Source organism: Pieris brassicae, chromosome 4 (genome assembly GCF_905147105.1).
Source record: "Pieris brassicae chromosome 4, ilPieBrab1.1, whole genome shotgun sequence".
Taxonomy (NCBI): Eukaryota; Metazoa; Arthropoda; class Insecta; order Lepidoptera; family Pieridae; genus Pieris; species Pieris brassicae.
In genome coordinates this window covers 15,595,632-15,618,763 of record NC_059668.1, presented here as the reverse complement: position 1 = coordinate 15,618,763, position 23,132 = coordinate 15,595,632, and the positions used below count along the sequence as shown (strand labels likewise).

General features: G+C 32.5%; 1 protein-coding gene across 5 annotated transcripts; it reads right to left on the bottom strand.

The window, feature by feature from the left end:
- Positions 1-1,630: 1,630 nt before the first annotated feature.
- Positions 1,631-21,828, bottom strand: LOC123708015 (anoctamin-1-like). 5 transcript variants are annotated; one of them, XM_045658439.1, is made up of 21 exons: positions 21,314-21,828; positions 19,109-19,206; positions 17,666-17,770; positions 15,967-16,183; positions 15,602-15,667; positions 15,201-15,269; positions 14,180-14,340; positions 13,201-13,369; positions 12,444-12,564; positions 11,520-11,631; positions 11,146-11,306; positions 10,559-10,695; positions 10,113-10,382; positions 9,448-9,651; positions 9,187-9,335; positions 8,705-8,790; positions 7,968-8,173; positions 7,419-7,579; positions 6,302-6,404; positions 5,651-5,869; positions 1,631-3,981 (listed from the first exon to the last, which is right to left on the bottom strand). In XM_045658439.1, the coding sequence occupies exons 1-21, from the start codon at positions 21,542-21,544 to the stop codon at positions 3,949-3,951; spliced, it is 3,078 nt and encodes a 1,025-aa protein (XP_045514395.1). In that variant the 5' UTR covers positions 21,545-21,828; the 3' UTR covers positions 1,631-3,948. The 5 variants fall into 5 exon arrangements, with proteins under 5 accessions (XP_045514395.1, XP_045514392.1, XP_045514393.1 ...); XM_045658436.1 differs by having other exon boundaries at positions 5,677-5,869; XM_045658437.1 differs by lacking the exon at positions 15,201-15,269 and having other exon boundaries at positions 5,677-5,869.
- Positions 21,829-23,132: the final 1,304 nt, after the last annotated feature.

Below are 23,132 nucleotides of genomic sequence, written 5' to 3'. Positions count from 1 at the left end.
GGATGAATGTGTAACTAAACAATCTCTTCCGAAGATGAATCGTAATTCAATATAGCTATATCCAGGGTATACCAAGGACTAATTAACGCAATCAAAATAAAACTTTACTCCACAAACGTTCCAAACAAACCAACACAGCCTGGGATTACCCGAAGCTTTCGTAATACATGCATACAAAAGCCATACAGATAAAATACAAAACCAATGATCGATTAATCGCAAATCATTATGCAAATATGTTAAGGAGGACAACCGAACATTAAAGAGAAAAGCTGTTGTAAATGATGGAATAACTGTAACTCAGCAGGAAAGTGCTAACAAATTTCCGGACCGGATGTAAGCGATTATAGACCGACAATAAGTAGAAATGCACAAGTATCGGTATAATTGCGTGATGAACAACACAGGTTTCGACGAGAACATAGCACAACTACTAAACTGTTAGACTTGACGAAGTATTTGAAGGGGGACTCGCAAAATAAGTATCTGACATGGTGGACAATGACATTCTTCTTGGAAAAGTAGCGGAGGTCGGGTGTACACCAAACTACTACAATGAGTTATATTATGAATATATGATTATATGACTGAAATAATACAGAGTCTGCGCCGTATAGTACCTACTCGATCTGGAGTCTTATAGTAATCGTCAGGGAATCAGGATTCGAATCTCAGTCCACTCCAATTCGTGTTGTGATTACGCCGAACTTGAAGTTTCGTGATTTGTCGAAATTCCAACAAAAAGCTTGGGTTTGTACTGGTAGTCATATGACACGCTCATAAGATGTAGTTTGGAGCATATTTTTGCGATTTGGGCTCTCTATGAAATATATCTGGAATGTGATGTTGGAGTGAGTACAAAACAAACTTTATCATGTATATGGATACGCTCTCTAATTTGTTCTTGGTTTTGTAGGCTAAAACAAGAGCAGAGTAGGCAAAGAATTCGCGCATGCTATGCTTGATATAATTTTTACTTGGCAAGGTTAGTACTACAGTGCCTTAGCCTCAATGTGCCTTAGCCTCAATGTGCCTGACGTACCCATCAGGAGGCGACATCGCCTGCCGTAACTGTCTGTACCCACCGCTAGAACTAACCTTCAAAAAAGGTTAACAGACCTTTTTTATCGATTTGTAAGTCTCAATAATAATTTGTAAAAAATTTCAATTAGTAAATATTATTTAGCTTGTTTTCCAAATTAATTTCTAGATTTCTTTTTTAATTTCTAATTTCGTGTGTGAATTTTTTATTAGATATGCATTTTTGTTGATTTTGTCACCTGTTAAGACAACATTGTGTTTTCTGTAAATACATATTTAAAAAGCTGTCTGTCTGTTTTAACGATTTATGGACAATTAGTTTTTAATACTTATTTATTTCAATGTTAATGGACCATATAAATAAGATTATGTAACCAAGCGTGCCTCGAGTATCAAGCACGATTAATCAATACATTATGGATATTGCACATTATTTTGAGATAAAGACAATTTAGACAGAAGTCTCGGAGTGTTGAACGTAGCGCTAATGGTGTTCCATACCACGAGTTTAACAAAAGGGATGAAGGTTTTATGAGACTGAGCCAGCAGTCTGGCCTAAGTAAGAAGTAGAAATAAAACACTATTTATCACAACTTTCCATATATTGAACATGTAAATATAAAGCGTACATTAAACTCCATAAATGGTAAACATCAAAAGCGACTCACTACTGGCATCACTAACCTATCTTACAGTCGTGGCGTTTACAATAAAGAAAATACATTGGTATATCGTAATTTTAGGGCAATAGGACATCTTGATATAAATGTGGGAATTCAATAACTCTCGTAACCCCACCGAACAAAACAGGTAAGATATCTAACAACTATTTGTTTCCTAGCATTTAAAATTTAAACACAGCCAAATCATCAATCGCAAATAATAAAACGGAAATCAAAGTTATGGATGGCCAAAAATTATTATCAGTAAGTGCATCATTTCCTTTACCATCTAGTTGTGATTTTATATCATTTATTATTTTGAGTATGATTTCGAGATAGTTAAGACTAGTTACTGATGTTTACATAAAGATGGTTATATAGTGTTTGTACATATGGAAAGTTTATTGTTAAAGCACCACATTACACCCCTGATTTTTAAAAATAATTAGTCTTCTTACGCTGTTTTAATAACTGTTACACGTAACACAAACTACTCGTTAACGTCGTGAACGTAATAGAATAGTAATTAGAAACTTGTATAGAAAACTAGAATTAAACGCAATAATATATCGTTCGAAATGTAACGCAAGCGTTTATCACTTTTTAATAGTAGACCTACTACACTAAATGTATGGAATATAGCGTTCGATCTGTCAAAAAGTGACTTTATCGTAATGAACTCTATATTATGTATATTTTATATAGAAACGAATCAGTACTTCAGTTGAAACAGCGTTAAAAGAATTTCATTTATAAAGGGGATTATGTAAAACATCTTTACAGTTATGTATGTCTTTTGCCTATATTCTTTCACGCATTAAGTATACCAAACTAAAGTAAAAACCGCGACATTGTGTTATTTGGTTAATATTATTGTTTTATAAATATCTGTATCGATTTATTTTTAAATCAATTGTATATTGATAATGATTTTGTTTTTTTTTCAAGTGAAATAACATTTTGTATAAAAACAAAAATATTAAAAGTCCTACAATATATTATAATAATATTTACATCAAACACATGGAAGTTACACAACGCCTAGAAATCTTCGATTAAATGATTTATAACAAAACTTTGTTTTGTGCCCAGAATAACATTGATAAGTTACATAATATATAAAAGGCTTTAAGCAACAGTAATTTGATATATTTCTAAAATTATAATTTAAAATCAAGTGAGATTCATTTATACTTACCATCGCTAAGCTTAGGTAAAACATTTTTGGCAAATTAATGTTCTAAATCTCCGAAACATTTCTGATTTTTTAAAATAATTTTTAATAAAAGTACTGCAAAATTCAAAGAGAGCTAATGGATTTCGCAAATGGTATAAATGTGTAGCTTATAATAACGTTCCTTTATTCATGTAAATGAAAGTCTCGCATAAAAACTATTTGATATGATTTTAAGTACACGAAATATTTCGAGACAGGAACTTGTTTGACTGATTTCATGTACTTTAGTGTAAACTTTTTATATTAACGTATTAAAATATAGTATTTAGTCTTAGAAGAAATTGTTATATGATTTAATTATATTAAATAAAAGTACGAAAAATTACTATACATTGTGCTTGCGAGGTATATACGGCACTGATGGTTTAAACAAATTTTAGTAAATATACATAATAACACTTAGCAATAGATACCATAGCATATAACAGTACAATAATATAAAAAATGTTAAAATATTGAATTATGCAGCGACACCGTTAAAAACAGTTTAGTAATTAAGTTAGTAAAATATGAACTTAAGTTTTAGTTATAACAATTCAGTGGCGCTAGAAAGACCCTTTGATTAACCTGTCAAATATAAATAATGAGTCTCGTGAATTATTGGCGCGACAACACAAGATACTTTTTATCGGAATCTACAAAAATCTTATCTTACCACATATCTTCAATTGCGATTTCAAACCTAATTTCAATATGATGTTATCGAACCACATAATTTCCATTTGCGCCATCAGCGCCATAAATTGAGATTCATAGTAAGATGACAACATTATAACTAACAAATTAAGTCGATAATTCACGTGGTAAGCTTGCCGAAACCGCTTAAAAAGTACAGTTCAAACTGCCAAAATACCATAATTAACACAACTTTGCAAGTTCACACCGAACTACACTAGACATGCGCAGGCGGCGTTTTATCCCTGTTTGGATGGGTGACGTGTGTCAGATCTCTTATATCCAGATGCTCCCCGTGCGCAGCCAGATCGAAGTCAGAGCCAGACAGGGCAGCTATGTGGTTCCAGTTTGATTCCCCTGCGTCACCTGTATAGTCGACACTTAATTAGAGAAACATACATGATCGCCATCTTATGATTCCAGTATTTAGTCAATTTAATCATTTGAATTTTTGTTTTGTTATGTGACAGTGGCGGACAAAATGCCAATTAAAAGGCTCCCAAATCTTATACATTGTAATGCATATTTACTTAGGAATAATAAACACATTTTTATTTTATTTTATAACTTACTAATTCCGCAGATGTAATGAGGTCACTTTTAAATTATAAATTAAGGTAATTACAAATAACATGCCATGTATAAGCCGTCAACCTACAATAAAGCGATTTATAGAATTAATCGCATTTTGCAACCAATTTGTATTAGTGGTAGTATAGAAGTTATCATTGTATCACGTGTAAAGACAGTATGGTGTGTTAGTTCGCTATCAAAATTTTCGCATTTTTAATCAGTTCCAATATTCAAGTTTATAACCCTGTAAGATATTTTTTAAGAAACACAAAATATAAATACATAGGATAACTTCCAACGTTATTTTTAGATTTTTATTACGCTGCTTTATATAAGCGACGTGTGTGAAGATACCCCATAGCGGGTAAAATGCTGATTCAGCCCGAGCTGTACTGTAAAGGCCCTTAAGGACAACGATGAGATTCCATTAAAATAATTACCCAATATAAAATAGGTAAGAACATTTGAACCAAATAATCGTAATTTTTTTTCTAAAGGAAGTGTAAAATATGTTTTTTATCAGCATAAACTTCTTTAAACATATTTGTACCTTTTAATAAATAATTTTTTATCAATCAATCCTTTATTGTAGATATATTTGTTTACTAACGACGTTGTGTCAATGAATATTCTTACGATTTAAACTAAAAATAAAAATTAAATAATTAGAATTCTAAGATGTCCGCTTTAATATGAAACGATATTTATAATATATTTTTTAGTAACTTAACAGTATATTATTGGTTGAATATTGGAATCGAGCATGATGTGATTTAGTGTAGTTAATTAATCATGCAAATGTGATCAAACCAGTATCACTCACATGTGTGGATCTGCCATGTTGAAGCTAAAAGAAATCTTTAAGCAAGAACATCTTTAATCAAATAAATATGTATAGTTCAATTATTATTTTTTTACAAAAACACATCGTATTGAAATGTCTAATTTGATGTCCCTGCTTTAAAAACGCCATATTGTGTTAAAAAAACTGACTATAAATAACCGGTAAATAAATCAATCAATCAATATTTGATTGATATTCTTCTCAATGAAAAAAATTACACCCCATCCAAATGCAATTTTAAACTAAGCAAATTTTAGTTCAAAGCGAATACAAAGCCGGTTATGCATAGCTACTTTTTAAATTCATGGTCCCCCTATTTTAATTCGGGGACAAGAAAAAAAATAATTTTATATAAGTATTGTTGTCAATGACAAATCTAATATTTTTTTAATACACACTGAACTACTCACTAATGATGTTGTTACGGGGAAAGAACTCAAATTTAGTCAGAGTATCAACACAACACAGTATTTTATTCGGGTCACGTTAGCTGCTTTGATAATATTAAAATATAGTAATAAAAAAATTAAATTAAATTTTTCAGCATTTTTCAAAAGATTTTCTTAGGATAGCAGCGAACGCGCCCCGTTATTAAGCACGCATACTTCCAACGCCTACCGTAACCGTGTTATTACTGCGGTGACCTTGAGGTCTTCCATTTCCCGTCTCGCTCATGACGCGGTTTGGTATAGGTGTGCGAGCGAGAGAGCGAGCTCTTGTCTCCTCCATTATGAAACTGTTGATGACGTAGGCCTCGCGTCGGATCCTATCCCTCAATTCTCCCGACATGTCTGGTATAGCCCAACGGACGATTATCATGACCAATGCTACCACGTTCTGAAAATAAATAATAGGTGTATGTGAGAATTGAACAGGGAAATATATGTAGCATATAATAAACTGTTAGATTTTTTTTATGTGACAGAAGGCAAACGAGCAATCGGGTTACTTTGAATTATAATAATGGGCGGCAGGAACATGAACACTTGCAACGCCGATGGCTGGCGGATGTGTTGCCGACCTTTCAGGGAATGGTACGCGCTTTTCTTAAAGGTCCCTAAGTCGTATTGGTTTGGAACTACCTCTACTGGCAGCTCGTTCTACAAAGAGGTGGTGTGCGGCAGAAAGTGCCTGTGCTGTGTTCAAGCCAGGCGTGGAGATGGAGGAGATGTTATTTTAATATTTGTTTCAAACCTTTCTATGTAAAGTGTCTTTACGATAAGTAGAATGGGAAAATATTCTTATGGAATTATTAAAAGAAAAGAATACCTCAAAAACAACAACGAAGGCAAGTCGTGCACCCATCACGTGCCAATACCAATTTGAGTGCTGGTAATCATCGCCTTCGTTGTACGACCAGTACCCTGGGTAACTGTAGAAAGAGATCGTGGTTATTTCACTATGGTATATGTATATTACTGCTAGATATAGCCTACTGATTTTTATTGACGTATTCACATTATTTTTTTTTTTTATATTATGGAAGTAGTTTTAACTTTATGCCAGTTTCAAGTAAAAGGTTGGAAAACTACACGAGAGAAAAATGAAACAAAGACATCAAAAGAAAACAAAGGGATAAGCTTGTTAAAAACAAAATATGTTTTTAAACATATTACATCTTAATATTACTATTGATTATGAAAAAAGATTATACATTAGAATCTGTTTTGCTGCTCTCTGGCCATGTTGTTTAACTACTGAGTTTCCTCAGTACCACAATAATTAATGCGAACTCCTATATATCGATAATAATTATTGAATATTTGCTAATATTGTAGCAACAAAAACACAAATATTGCAATATTACCCATGTCATAGATAATTAACTTAACTAACTATAACTTTTTATTTTTGTGGCAACACCATATTTTTGTATCACATGTATACGGTGTACCCTTTTTACCCACTCCTGTATCCCGCCTTATTTATTCTTGGTTCTGCGGGATACAGCGAGCTTAGTGGAGGCCCAGAGTTTGCGTTTGCGATGGACTTGATATAATATGCTTAATGGGTTCGTCAGGAGGCAAAATCGTCCACTTATATTACTATATTATGTCATATATATGTATACCTCCAGCTAGTACTAAATCTTCTAAAAAGGACTGTAACCGTCTAAAAAGGACACATGTTACTATAGGTTAAAGAGTACTTTTGCCCGTTGAGTGAACTGACAAAAGTTTTACTATTTGTAAGCGCCAGTATAAATTAGTTAGAGTTCTTTCATTTTTTAAATATCCTCTTGCTTGTTTTTCTTAAGTTTGTTTCTATTGCGTGTGTAATTTCTTACCATATGAAACAAAATTGTATTCTATGTAAAAATCTGGTTGTACAGATTACTTTCTGCAACTACCCACTCTAGAATGTAACTTATTTAACGTATAGTTACCTGCACATACTCCCATTATACGTTGTCTTCAAAGGGTGTGTTTCCAACACCGTTACATTGAAATCAGTGAGAGTGTGATTGACATACTGGTCCAATGTGCCCGCTGTGTATTTGTAGACTAGACGCGGTATAAAATCGGATGTGAACGCTATTATGAAACCCTGAAATTTATTAATATGTTATCTGTAAAACAGTAATTCAACCTTTTTCATGATTTATTTTAAATTTTATATAGTTCAATATAGTTCTATGCATTTGCAGACTAAAATTTGGATATATATATAGTAAAGGGTTTTTACATAGCAAAATACGGATTGATTGAATTGGTTGGATACTGAGCGCTAACGTACGATGCTTGGATTTGACATACAGGATTCATAGTCAGCGATAAGTCTTGATTTTCAGAATCAAGATTTGTCCTTATATTTGTTAACCTGATATTTTTTACCATTATAGATATTGTATTACCGATAAGGTGGTTAAAACCTACACCAGCCATAATAATAATATTGCCTAAGTAACAAAAAAAATTAAGATAAGTTGACTTACATTTGTAATAATGCTGACTTTTCCAATAGAGTCCAGGATTCTATACCACACCCCAATATCATTGACTCTCTGGGGCACAGGACGACGATAACACGAAAGGAACTTGGAAGCATCCAGCCTCATCTCCAATACGTTGTTGATGAGCGCAAACAATGGCGCTAGAGGAAAGGCCGCCACAAATATCGTCACGAAACCATATTGTAATACTGTAATTGCAAAATAACAAAGTCAATCAAAATATTTGCTATGTTATCTGCCCTACTCAATTTTGTTACTGGTAATTAAAGTTTAACTAAGAAACAACTACATCCTAAACAAATGGACCGGTAAAAAATTAAGCTAGTGTTATTTTTTTAAATCGTATAATCGGTATTTACTTTATTTCACACATATTTGACCTTACATTTGTAACGTATATGCTGGTTAGTAGCTGATACCACTCTGATGATGGAGATCGAAGATTGTGGAAGGTTATTTAACATTTTAATTTGATATTTTTAAAGCCTAAGGTAAGTAAAGGCACCAAAGACTAAAAATTCTTGGTTAGATTTTTGGCAAATTAATAATTTAATTATCCGTAAATACATCATCATCATCATCAGTCCTCATCTAATTGGATCAGTGGCAAAGTCGGCACCGAAGTCTATCGGTTAAAATATACTGCGTAATCAAAGATAATAGAAAATCTCCGTTAACCATAGACATAGAAATAGATGTATACTGTATGTTGAACTTACCCATTTCTAAATACTCGGGGAACAGACCCATATTCCCAAAGTCAACCAACTTAAAGTCCTTCACCCACCGCAGAGAGCTCTTTATCCTACAATGATGATAAAAACATTATTTTTTCATACATTTCAAATATTTTACCCTAAATTTACAGAGTATTTGTAATGACAAAAACTAAAATTGTTTATTACATACAAAAGTATAAATTTCTGTATATTAAATAATTTAGTAAGTATTTTAGGAAAACATATTGAGCATGTCGGTTTTTGTTGCATTTTGCTTGCAGAAATAATAATAATGCGAAAAATCTTAAATTCATATATTATATTATAGAGTGTGACATTTTGTTTTCTAGATAAGTATACATTTTTTCTATAAACATTAGTGTGTCATGTATTAGATAGGTACGATTCAAGCTATGCAAGTTACAAAAAATGTATTAAAAGTCAAACAATAGTCAACTTAAAGAATCTGAAATTTCACATACGTGTTTTTCCTGCCGATTGCACGTATAATGTTCCACCACTTAAGCAGATAGGGCATCATCATCTCAACAATGGTGTTGATAAACTGCTTCCCCACCATGATGATGGCCAGCTGGATGGAGAGTTCGAGGAAACAACCACCAGGTGAACACTGCAACAACATGCAAACTTTTAATTCTTTCAAAAAGCCCAAAATATGAACATACGACAAGACATGTAGTACTCCAAAGATAATAAAAAACTCTGTAATTATATTTATTTACCTCTTCTTGTCTCTGACCAAACAGTCGCATATAAGCCCCCGGTCGTCCTACAAACTTGCCCTTAAAGAACGCTATGTAGAAAATGGACGCGTAATAGTTGACAAATTGTAAAAGATATATCTTTAATGTCAACGAGTCGTCAAACTCCGTTTGAGTTCTTAACAGTTCCTTCTCTGTTAGCCTTTCCGCTAGGTATTGGTATATCTGAAATTTCAAGAATTCATTTTATTTGTTACCTCTTCGTTATTTTAGTGAAACTTAGAGGTACGTCTTTTCGTGTACAATCCGAGTTTAAGGAAATATAAGCTGACAAATCTATTTTTGAATCTGTGGCGATCAAAATAACGTGTTAAAGGTATTATTCTAAAAAACTTTATATAAATAGTCATAGTCTATCTCCCTATAAAGGCCAGAATAAGTCCCCCTAGAAACCACAAATCTATAGTTAAAATTGAATTCAGGTCCATCGAAGTTATGCTGAGTTTTTGGGAGCACAATGTTAGTAATCACTTCATTAATAAAATAAAGGTAGTAAGACATTTTAATAAATAAAACTTAAACGGAAATTTAAGTAAGTAAAACGTGACTTATAGAAATTCTTCTTAACTCTATAATATATAGTTATATATTATATGCTTCTTTCGTTAAAGGAGAAATGTACTTACATAATTAAAAATACAAATGAACACCAAATTTATACAGGCAGCTGTGGCAGAAGTGAACATTATAGGGCTGTATGCGATCAGGGAGTTCGGGTCTTGCTCCCGGAATATCGAGGCGCCGAGAAGGGACATCCTATATAACACCACTCCTAATACCGTCGCTAGAGCCAGTAACACCAGTAAAGCTACCACACTAAATGACATCAGTGCTGCTGGAAGACGCATACGCCAGAACGGCACCATTGGTTCTCTCTCACCGGTCACTACGTTTAGCTGAAAGGAAAAGAGCTTTTACAGATAATTTTATGAACATTAATAGGTCTTCACAAAAGAAATATATCTCACATTTTGTTTTATTTATAGGAAGGAAGGAAGATTAATCAACGTTCAATAAAAGCAATCAAATTACCCTAATTTCATAGAAGAAATAGAACATAACATAGAAATACCTGGGTCCTTTTGACGTGCGCAAGCCGTGCTAAATATTGTGGCCTTGGATGTTCTTCGTAAACGTCGAAGCCAGTTAAATCCCAACGATGCGTCATTTCTGCCGAATATCGCTTCCACAGTTCGAGGAAGCAGGCCGCTAAAATGTTTTACATTTACACAAACTTGTATAAAGAAATTCTTTAGATACGCCTAAACACGAAATCTAAATTGGTGAACTAAGAATTTCTTATAATGCTTTATATTATAAGAGCCACTTGTTACTGTGTGTATGACCTTGACGGCGCACCATTGAAGGAGGTTTAGGTGATTCGTGATTTGAACATAAAATTATATCTCAAGTTAATAAAGTATATATAAGTGCGTCATTGATATATATTTTTAATGCTAGAATCACCCAAGTTCCGTAAAGCCTGCGAAATGCCTAAGAGACTTCTGTGCTTATGGATGCTAGGCTGGCTTAATTAACTAGGACTTTACGCACTCCGGACCACCAATCATACCATACCCAAGTTCAGGCATTATAGCGTAATTCTTTCGCCTTAGTCATAATGTATTTAGGAAAATAAATATAAATAAAATAACTCACCCCAAAAACTCATGAATATCGCAAAAAACACCGTTGTAGAATTATCAAAGAGATACGTTATCCTTGACTGGAGGCAGGTGGCCTTCAGATCCCAGAAGTCACAGTGGAAGTCGCATTGTGGACACATCTTTATCGACGAGTTGTATTTGCATACGTCATCACTGGGTAAAAGTAAATTCATTAATTGTCTAACTCTCTTCTATCTTAAACGAGTATTTACATCTTAACCGACTTTGAAATAAGTAGTAAGTGTATGAGATATTGTTGGAATCGGAATATATTTGAGTATTTAAGCTTCCAAACACGTGTGCAAATTTTCGTATATTTGTATGAGTCATGAACAATCAAACGCAGTGTCCAAACTGGTAACTTACCTCGGTTTATCAGAAAACATAGTAGCAGCTGAATATATTACACATATGAGACCCACAAGTGACGCCGGAATAAGCATGTGTGTGTAGAACCCCAGCCATGCGAAGTAAAGCCCTGGAAAAATACACATTAATAAGTGTTTTTTTATAGAACATGTCAAACGGGCAGAAGGCTCACCTCATGTTAAGTGACACCTATAGACACGCTCAATGTAAGAGAGCTCGCGAGTGCGTTACCGGCCTTTTACAAATTAGTACGCTCTTTTCTTAAAGGACCCTAAGTCGAATTAGTTCGGATATATTTCACTGGTTCCTAATACCACGATATCGTCAACATTGGTCGAGGGATGTCGAAGGGGTTAACTACATATTAAATAATATTAATCCTTTATAAACAAACTGAAGACATAAAAATTTGGTTTGTTAAAATTATGTAGAAAAATAAATGAATCAAATCGACAAACTTTTTTAGGCCTGGGCCTCAGATTTCTGTATCTGTTTCATGATATTTTTTTAATCGAATAGGCATGATGGTGATCAGCCCTCTGTGCCTGACGCACGCCGTCGACTTCTTGGGTCTGAGGCAAGCCGGTTTCCTCACGATGTTTTCCTTCACATTTCGAGCAAATTTTAAATGTGCGCATAGAAAGAAAATACATTGGTGCACAGCCGGGGATCGAACCTACGACCTCAGGGATGAGACATACTAAAGCCACCAGACCAACACTGCTGTAAAAATTATGTTGTGATACCTAAAAGACGGTAGTACCTAAAATAAAAGTGTTTTTATCTTATGGTATGGTTGTATGGTACATGCTTATCTGTCTAGGTCTATATTCAGAATCTAAAAGTATCGCTAAGTATGACATCCTATGTCAGAAGTGTATTAGATTTCGAAATATTAAGTATAATAATGTACATAATTACCAATTTTAACTCCAAAGTAATCCTTGACGTAGTCGAGTGGTTGATATTTGATACACTTTGAGACACTCGCCCACTCTGTATACAGCAGGTGACGCATTGAGCCCGGCGTTTTAAGATCACCCTGTATACAAATTTCTGTTTTATTCTCGTATTCTATCTTATTGGCTTCAATAATATTTTTTTAAAATATCATTCTTTATAAATAAGCGAACTCAATTTGCATTAAAATTATGAATTCATCTCTAGAGATGCTTGAATACAACATATGAACATATATTGTCATTGTTATCCTTAAATAAACTCTAATTATGAGTTTTAGAATTAAAAGAATGGTCTTTTTAATCCTGAAACTCTTAGTTACTTAAAGCAAAATTTTATTTTCCTCTCTGGCGGTAGTTTTGATTTGCGTTCTCGTGTCAATCTAATTCTTGAAACTCTTGCTCAAAAAAAACTGAATTATATCACTCCTTTACTGTGCAAAGTATCCTGCTTTGGAACTCCTTACCAGACGATACGGGACGAGCTCAGTCTTTAAATTTATTTAAAAATCGTAATTTAGTTACTTATAAAATATTTTAATTGTGCCATTTGCCATTGGGTCCCAATTTTCTTTCCGGGATTTAAAATTGATACGCTTAGTACGCGCTATTTTGACCCTAAGTCAAATTAGTTCGAAAATAGATTGATGGGCAGCCGAGTTCCACATAGTGGCGGATTCAATACACTGTTCTAATTTGTATCGTAGTTTAATACTCACATCGTGTAAAGGATACGCTGCGCTGTATACGTTGTTTGATATGAGCCTAGCAACCCCGAACGCGAAGTCATCCGTCGGGGAATCCGAGAATTTTTTTCGATCCAGAATAAATTGCACAATACGAGATCTTATCGACGGTGTCCAGAAACAATCCGATGTCGTGTCGAATCTGAAAAGAATAAAGAAAACATTGTTATTGAATATGACAGGAATTATTTAGCTTTTCTAATCAAGGTCATCATCATTACTTTTAGGCAGAAAATGCATGAAAATATCAACAGTTTTCAAATCAGGTTTTACAACGCACGACACTAACTGACAATAAACTCTTATTAGCTTATAATATTATATTCGCGTATAATGAACTTATATTATTTTTTTTCACTTTTTAAGCAACTAATTATTGTTATTAAATAAAAAATAATTAATAAATACACAAGAGAACCAAATTAACTAATAACTAAATAGAGTAAAGAATTATGGAGACATTCAAAAGTTTATTTCATTTGTTCTAAAAGAAATCGACTGATAAGTAAGATAACCAAATTACAAACATTCAAAATTCAAATTCATATAGGTAGCTCAATGTACACTTATGAACGTCAAAAACAGGAACGTATATGAATTTCCTCTAATTTCAGAACGGAAGAGACGAACTGCCAATAAACTCCGCTACTCTTTTTAATTGCCAAGCTCTTGTTTTACACAACGTTTGTAAGGAAGGGAAACCATTACACCATGTTCCATATGACATCTTAAGTAATTAATAAGATAAATTAAAAGAAAGATTATCCTCTGTAAATCACTAAAATAAAACTATAAAAGCACCTACTTCGTGTTTAGTTCATCATGCTTGTTCAGAAGTAAAAGGCTGTCAAAATAACAGAAACCTATTGTAAATATACATAGTTTCTTTTGTAAAATCTTGAGCATTTAAAAAAGATAATTCCAATAACTAATTTAAAAAATATCTACTTACAAATACTCCTTATCCTTTGAATAAATGGCAGTGAGTCGATGCTTTCTTTCAGGGAAGAGGTTCGGGTCCACTCTTATATTTGACATAATTCCGTCCCACCATGCGTCCATACGATCTAGGAAAGAGTTTGTTTTCTCTGGTGCATCTTTTAGAACTGAAAACTAAAAAATAATTATCTGTATTATTTTTTCGTATATACATATATTGGAGACACCAATGGCTCTTAATACATCTTGAATTAATGACTTTAAATCAAGATGTATTAAGAGATTTGAAATCCTAGCATAGGATCTCTTGAAGTCACAGCGGATATATCAACAGCAGGTATTCTAAGTGAATAAAATATATATTTTAATTTTAATTGACATGTGTGTAATGTGTATGACAAATGTATGTGTAATGGTTTGATTAGACCTTTTCTATTTCTTCATCACGATATCATAAACATTATTGTTAGTCATCATATCAGTAGACAGCGTCGGTTCACAAGATGATCAAAGGACCTTTATTTTAGTTAGGATTATTTTATACAAAAGCTCATTTGTTTATCGGTTACTTAATATAAATATACAACAAGCGTTGCTATGCTGACATGCATCAATGTAATGAAGGCATTACCAATATTGCACTTTAAAATATTTTAATTACAATCCTCACTCGTAAAGCGATGTATTAGCACCCTTATAATGAGATTATTATGTTAATGATAACAAATATTTCCACACCAAATTTACCTTAAGCAAAAACACCAAGGTTAGTTTAACAAACACCGTTAATTTCAAAACACACATACAATACCAGAAGAAAATAAAGAAAGACACAAATACAGACATTGTAATAAAATATTTGGCAACCCAACACCTTATTAATTTAGGTAAGGGCGCAACGATTAATAATAACTGCATTGTGCTGGGAATGTCAAAAAGAGTTTCTTTTTGAATTATGAAATATCTTAGTAATGTTTATGTTAATGCACCCCAAGCGTTGTTAGCGAAGCGTTGTGATCTCGACAACTGCATACCTTAGACATATACAAGGCAGCGCTCAGTATCGCATTCGTCCGCCCACTTTTCCGTATCTTACTGCAATCCTAACAATTTTTTACGATTAAAAAATAAATAGTAACAATACACCCGGCTCGAAGGACCAAATTTATCAAATTAATTACAGGCAAAACCCAATTCGTTAATAAAGTACTTATATGTCTTAAGTAATGTAGCATTAGATAGACGGATATATTTGTCATAAATTAGAATTATAACCATAAAGAAATAAATATCTATACTAAACAATTAAACTAAACTTCTAAAAGCAATTCGTTACTAAATTTTGCACATACAAATACATTTATCTAATTACTCGATATTATTACGTAATAACTGTAATAATATGTTGATAATATTCATATTATAAAACTCTTACCTTCATTGGCATCCTTAGTTTTAATATCTCACTATAATCTCTAAGTACAGATAATGGCGCGTGAATCTAGAATAAAAACATGCATGTGATCAAAAATATATTCCATTTTTAATATAACTATAGAACCAAAATGTAAGTATATTATAGGATACAGAAGATGTGAACGGTTTTACATTCTTAGCTTAAATAAACGCCAAGAGATAAATAATTTATTGAATAGACATAATGGACACCTAAGAGTGATCTACAGATGGACACAATACAATGATATACAAAAAAAACACGCAAAATTTTAAAGCTTAGAATAATTCAAATATCGGTTGTGTCAGTTGTATTTTTAAAGGCATTTTTATATTAAAACCTACTTTGATAAAATGCAATCCGTGTAGATTTTCAGGGGCCTCCCTCTCTAGATGTAACCCCTCATTTTCGAGATTCTGTTCAAAAACTTTCCTTTGTTCGTAAGCTTCCCTCGATGTCGCATCTTCTTTTCCCGCTTCCCATACTAACACGAAGTCCACAGAACGTACACCGTCATTGAAAGATAGTGAAGGATTGTTTAGAATTCCACCCATTACAATCCTGGAGAAAGGGCAAGAAAATTTAGTTTTATCTTAAATTTAACTATAATCACAAACATTTAAATATGATCTTTTAGAATAGTGTAACTTTCAATATTATAATATTAAACGTAAATTTTGATAATAGTTTTTCTGCCATATTTGTATATCTTCTAAGCCAAAACAGTGCCGTGTTGGCCTAGTGGCTTCAGCGTGCGACTCTCATCCGTGAAGTAGTAGGTTCGATCCCCGGCTGTGCACCATTTACTTTCTATGGGCGCATTTAACATTAGCTCCAACGGTGAAGGAAAACATCGTGGGGAAACCGGCTTGCCTTAGACCCAAAAATTCAACGGCGTGCGTCAGGCACAGAAGGCTGATCACCTACTTGCCTGTTCGATTAACAAATGAATTTGAAACAGAAACATAAATCTGAGGCCCAAACCTAAAAAGGTTGTAGCGCCATTATTTTTTTTTCCTAAGCCAACTTTTTTTTACAATTATGTGCAGTCCATCCCCGCTTTAAATCAACCACTGCGTCTCAATGTTTTCTCTTTCATTTTAAATGTAAAAGAATTCATTCACAAGTTTTGTAATGTATAACCATTTTATTTTTTATTATAAATGCAAGGCAAAGGCGTAAATAAGATTAAATCCAAAGTTAGCATACATTGATGAGAGTGTTATCAAATAACAATACCACAACCATACATTCATCCATGACAATACCATGAAATCAATAGATACGAGATGAAATGGAATAAATGAAAATAAATAACATCATTTACTAACAAATATGCATGTTTATGTTATGCGTACCATTATAGAAAATGCAAAACTTTCATTTGAAGGCAAAATAAAAGGATATCTTACCAATAACAGTGAACTATTATGTAAAATATTCGTAAAATGCCATTTACTTGCAAATCTACGTGCATAAGGAAAATGATATATTGTTAATATGTGCAAACTACAAATTAGTCAAAAATACTACAATTTATAAATTACGACCAATCTCAATTTATACTCTAAATTACACTGCGATTCTACCAAAACCGTCCTTTATCATATATTTATTACGATGCCTTTTTTTTCACACGTGTATAGAAAATAAACGCGACAAAACTTAAACAAGTTCAAGTAAATGAACACCTTACGGAGGTGTTATTTTCGTAGAAAAAATATTAGTTTCGTAGAAAAATAAACCTACTTAATTGACTTATGTTCAGCAACATTAGATGCGTCGGCGCTATTACTGATATTTAATATAGGTCGACCGTCGAATATTATATAACTTAAAACTAAAAAAAAAAATTTTTTTATCATAACTTAATAATTTAAAATTATAATGGCTATTGGAAAATTTATAAAAAATGCATCTTTTTCAACGGTTTAAGTGTGTTATGACAAAAATCTATTTCGAAAAGGTACATCATTGAGATTGGTCGGTAAAACGAGTGGACCAATATTTACTCTACATATCACATTGGCCAACGTTACTCACGAGCAATGATTGGTAGTGGATTTACTATTATTGTTGGCCGAATCAGGCAATGTTGGCCCACAACCACATTCCTCTGCGGTTTTTGTTGAAGCTTCGCTATCATCTCTGCAATTTATTACACGGAGCTAATAAATGTGAAGATAAAACCTACACACAGTGACCCATACTAACCGGATATATTCGTGGGGATCAAAGCTAAAGATGTCCTTATGTGATAATATCATTTAGTAATATTAAAACAATTGAGACTTAGGACACTTTTCTTTTCTTCTTTCTCTATTAAAATTGCATTAAAGAGAGCACCTCTTTAAAAAATAAAATAAAATATGATTATTATGGAATATAAGATGCAGGTATCACTTATTCCACGTCATTAAACTATTTTAAAATGACAAATCATCATACAAAATGACAATGGCAAACGTAGATACAAGAAACCAGAAAGAAGGGAGATACGGTCCGCTCTTTATTAAATTACAAAACTGAACGGACACCTCGCAGTCCAGTTTCCGGAACTGCTCACACGCATAAGGTGTGAGCCAGCCACCGTTTTACACAAGTATATTTGAGGGAATTAAACGACACACAACACCACCGCCCCAGTCACATTTGAGTAAGCATGACTTCTCCGGCTGCCCAGTTTATAAAACTAAACCTAGTGCGCACGTCACGCATCTCCCTTCCTCCAGGCTCAGGCCTCTTGGACATTCCTCTCTAATAATCCTTATCTTACTCAATAACACCAGGTTCTTGAAACAAAATCACTATTCGACAGGCGTCATCTACTACTGTCACGTGTCAATTATGGTACAAATTAATTTAGCCATAGAGTCATGGTTGTCCAAAAGTGATGTTCCCTAGCCCAAGGTGGGTTTCGGCCAAACATCAGTCCAGTTTTGTATATAAAAAAACAGTAGATAATCGCCATCTTTTGTAAAGATTAATGGCACTATTTTAATTCTAATAGTAGTCCTTTCAATACATACCTAAATCAAAATCGAGATTAGTAGAACTTGCATTTATCTTTAAAAATACCTATACTGGTTACCTGTTACCGAGATTAAACCAAATATGTATATTCTTTTGTTATAAAAAAAGTTACTTATAATTGCGAAATGTGCAGATTAATATACGTAACTATTATATTAATATTATTAGTTTTTTCTTTAATAAAGGATAAAAACATTCAATCACAAAACCATACCTTTACAGTTACATTTTTTTTTTATGAAACTTCGATTACAAATATCTAATTGCTACAATTGAGAAAAATCTCATATTGGTGTCACTAATATATTATATTTAATTAGTTATAAACTAGATTAATATATTTTATTTATATTATACACAAATTTTGGACATTTACAGGTTCATGACAACATCACAACCAAATTAAAACATCTTATAACCCAACATCAACATAACAGGTCTTCCCAAACTCACCTATCTATATTCATATCCTGTGAAAGATTATCTTGGTACATGCTGAGAACCGACATGGCCTGAAGATCGGCCATCCTCCCTTGCATCTCCTTCTCCCTCTGGCCCAAAGAATTACAGATCAGTGCTTCTTATTACCAAAGGAAACCAGTTTTAAATAGCATGGAGCTGGCTTGTTATCGTAGAGGCGAAAAGCGGTTTTTGACCGAGTCTTTAAAAAAAACTTTGCATATTTGTATAGACAACATTACGTGTATTTAAAAAAGTTAAGCGAATAAAGCCTTGAATAATGTAACACAATTGTTTTAAATAATGCGTTTGGAAGTAATTACACCTTCTTTCTCGTAAACGCTACCTAGTTTCCGTAAGGTCACCAGTTGTAGATGTTTCTACTGTATTTTTAATAACTAAAAATATAAAATTATTTTTCTTTTATACAATTAATATGTTTTCACGGTAGTTTAAACTTTATCTGGACAGTTTTACATATCAAAATAATGTCTGTGAAGAAATTGTTTAATTTTTTACTAATTAATAGATAGTAATCTTACATAACCATTAACAGTACTTGTATGCTAAAGTATTTTATCTCAGACGCTTCAAAAACAAATATGGATGGATTCATGATTTGTGAAAGAATTTAAATAAGAATCCTTCGTACATTCGTAACATACGGCACAGACCTACGTCGCCTTCGAAGCCTAAACACCCCAGCACCGCCGGCGTCGTATAATACATAACACAGCATGTCTATAATACTCCTAGCGATCATAATGACGGCACTAAACTGACTGGTAAAACTTATGACTAACCTTGCCTTCAACTGCGATTCTGATTCATCTGTATTTGATTAACACTTCAACACAACTGACGGTATTTTATGAAGATTTTATCTTCGTAAGATGTTTTATCTCTGAGATAACAGATTTCTCAATCACTCAAATTAAGTCATTATAACTTTTATTAGATTAAACTCTTAACTTAGGGAGTCAAAAACAACAAAAAAATTCAGTTGATGACATCATACAAAAAAATAACAGCTGAACTTGATAACCTTACTTTGAAAATTTACTTAAGCTTCAACAAATTATTGTTCAGAACAATTGTCAAATTGCACATTTAAAAAAATCACTACTAAACTATTGAGGAACCAATTAATAGTAATGAGAATGCGATCATCAATTCATACTGTGAGTGTGATGTCTCACTTATCTTTTTAAACTGCCAAGGATTAGCATATTTTTCAGTAATGAGCAATGCCATTATTGACTTTTGTATTTAACACACCTACATAATTGGCTAATACAAGCTCCTGTATTATTTAATATCTTAGTAATTATTTTCTGCTACTTTTAGTAAGTTTGCTTACTTGCTATGCCTATGTTTTCGATTTATATTTGATGTCCCAGATGTAAAAATGAATTAAATTTTGTTTTTATAAACAATTAAAGAGATTAATTTATACAAAGTAAGATAGAATTAGTATTTCACTAAAATTATTCATTTGACAACAATGCATTGTAATGTGTAAGATTTGGGAAACTTTTATAGTAAAGAAATACCTGTTAATAATTTTGCCCCAACAAACTCAATTGCAAATCAAATTATCATCATAGTTTCCATTATTTAACTTTGATAACTCTATCATGTCATTAAATAGCTAGCTTTAGATAAGCCTTCAATAATGACAAAAGTTTTATTTAAACATCATATAAATATAAAAATGCATAATTTAATATCATATGTTACAAACAGTTGTTATTATATAAAATACACACACATGGGTATTCTAAAACTATCCAGGTTTGGCATAGTTGTGAGACTATTTTTTTAAACACTGTAATATTTTAGTTGTTTCATTGCTGTGATTTTACCGTTTTACTATTGTTGATCATAGTTATAAAGTATGTAACACAAAGCTATAGTAAGTAATGTAATCATGAATACGGATAGATAATAAGTCTTAAATATAATTAATAGTAGGAAACCATAAGATGCCATGAGCAAAGCATTTGCAATATGAAGCATAGTAAAATCAACTGCCACTATTATATTCTTTAACCTTCAAATAAATACTATTTTTTATTACTAATTTACCTAACTTTTACTTACCTTTAGACAAAAATAAATATATACATATGTGTTACATAGAAATATCTATAAAATTTTGTTCTATTAATAACTATATATTGACTACGTTTAACTTACTTCGTGAAAGTTCTCATCTCCATTTTGAAAGAGTTGTTGAAAAGCGAGGTCGTTCCGTTGAGCATCCGATAGAAATGATTCAGTTTCTCCTGAATCTGATAGCTTGTGTTGTAGCTTTACACTGCCCGCATATATTGGCGTAGTGATCTTTGGGGAAAACACATTTTCTTCTGGTCTTTCGAGTAATGGTTTGGGAATGTCTTCTTCGAGAGATGGATCGCCGTCGGACATCACAACTATAACTCGTATTTTAAAAAATAAGATTTAATATGCCATCCTCATTAGTTCAGAGTCAGCCTTGCTGGAGATGGAGTAAGACGAAATGCGATTAGTCACCAGAATATGAACAAAGTTCTCTTTATATTCAATGAAGATGTTATAATTAAAATAACGAGCTAAATTTTGAATAACTTAATAAATCTGACAAGAAAATGTTATTTTAAAATTATAACTTAACAATTGCTACTACTTAATAATATAATGATATTTGTTTTAAATAAAATTAAGATTTAAGAAAATACACTTCTAATATGTACATGTAGGTGACACTATTTTTGTCAGTTGTCAATAATCAATATGAAGCAAGGAATGTTGATATTTGACATATACCGTACCCGCTATTTCATGATCCATCCAATCGATTTAAATAGCAAACCCCGTAGAACAAGAAAGTATAGAGACAGCATTACTACTATTATTCAGAAACATGACCTAAGCCCTAAGAGTGACGTCTGTATATTAAAAATGTATCTGGTTTCGATATTAGGAAGTCATGGTTCGCACTTACTTTTGACTCTGCGTTTTGTCTTAGTGAGTGTTCTATTCTAAATACTAAAGTATAATATGAATAATATAGAAATATATATTACAAAGTTTTATTTGATCTTATGATGATAAATTCTTATGACTAACGCTGAGGTTTTTATAAAGAATATTTTTTAATACTATTAATATAAAAACGTGACCAATATTAAGTGTTAAAATCAGTAAAAAAATTCAAAATTAACATAAACGATTATACTAACATACAAAAGATCACTGTTTGTGTATAATAGATATCTATGACGTTTTTGAAGTCAAACTTCTAATGCGACGTCCAACAAGGTTTCATTAAACGTTTAACGCTGCCATGCAGCGGGGTATGAAAGCACCATTGCGTAAAACGTTCAACCCTCCTGGGGAGAGGGAATAGAAAGAGACAGAGACAAAGAAGACACAACACATTACAAACATAAGTTTCACTTCTCCCGCGCGGAGGAAGGTACTCCACTATTTTTTTAACTTATTTCATTTTCATGTGTATGCAATACCAAATATAGAAATACTCAAGATATTTTATTAATACTATTACATTACAAATTAGTTTAAATGACATATTGTTATTTAAATACAAACTATTTTTTTTTTTCATATATGTAACCAAGTACACTTATGAACGTTAACAGAAAGATGATAAATTCTCTAAATTTACATTTCCTACCAGTTCCCAAGTCAAGGGTGTAGCGCGGGCAAGATCAACTGGCCAGAAACTCTCCACCACTCTTTTTAATCGTCAAGTTTTGAGTCATTATAACGAAAGCTCTTAGTAATGTTTACGAATGACGTAATTAATTTGTGGTGTTTAAAAAACTTACATGCACCCACGTGCATCTTTCTAATTGAGTTGACGGCAACCAAACATGAACGGACAACTATAAAATTACTTTCACGATCATCTAAGAACAACGAAATGACTTAACATTTACACTAAGCTTTTGTTATTATTTTAAGTAAGTGGTTTATTTGTTAGTTATATATGCCATCAAAAGTAAAAAGTGGA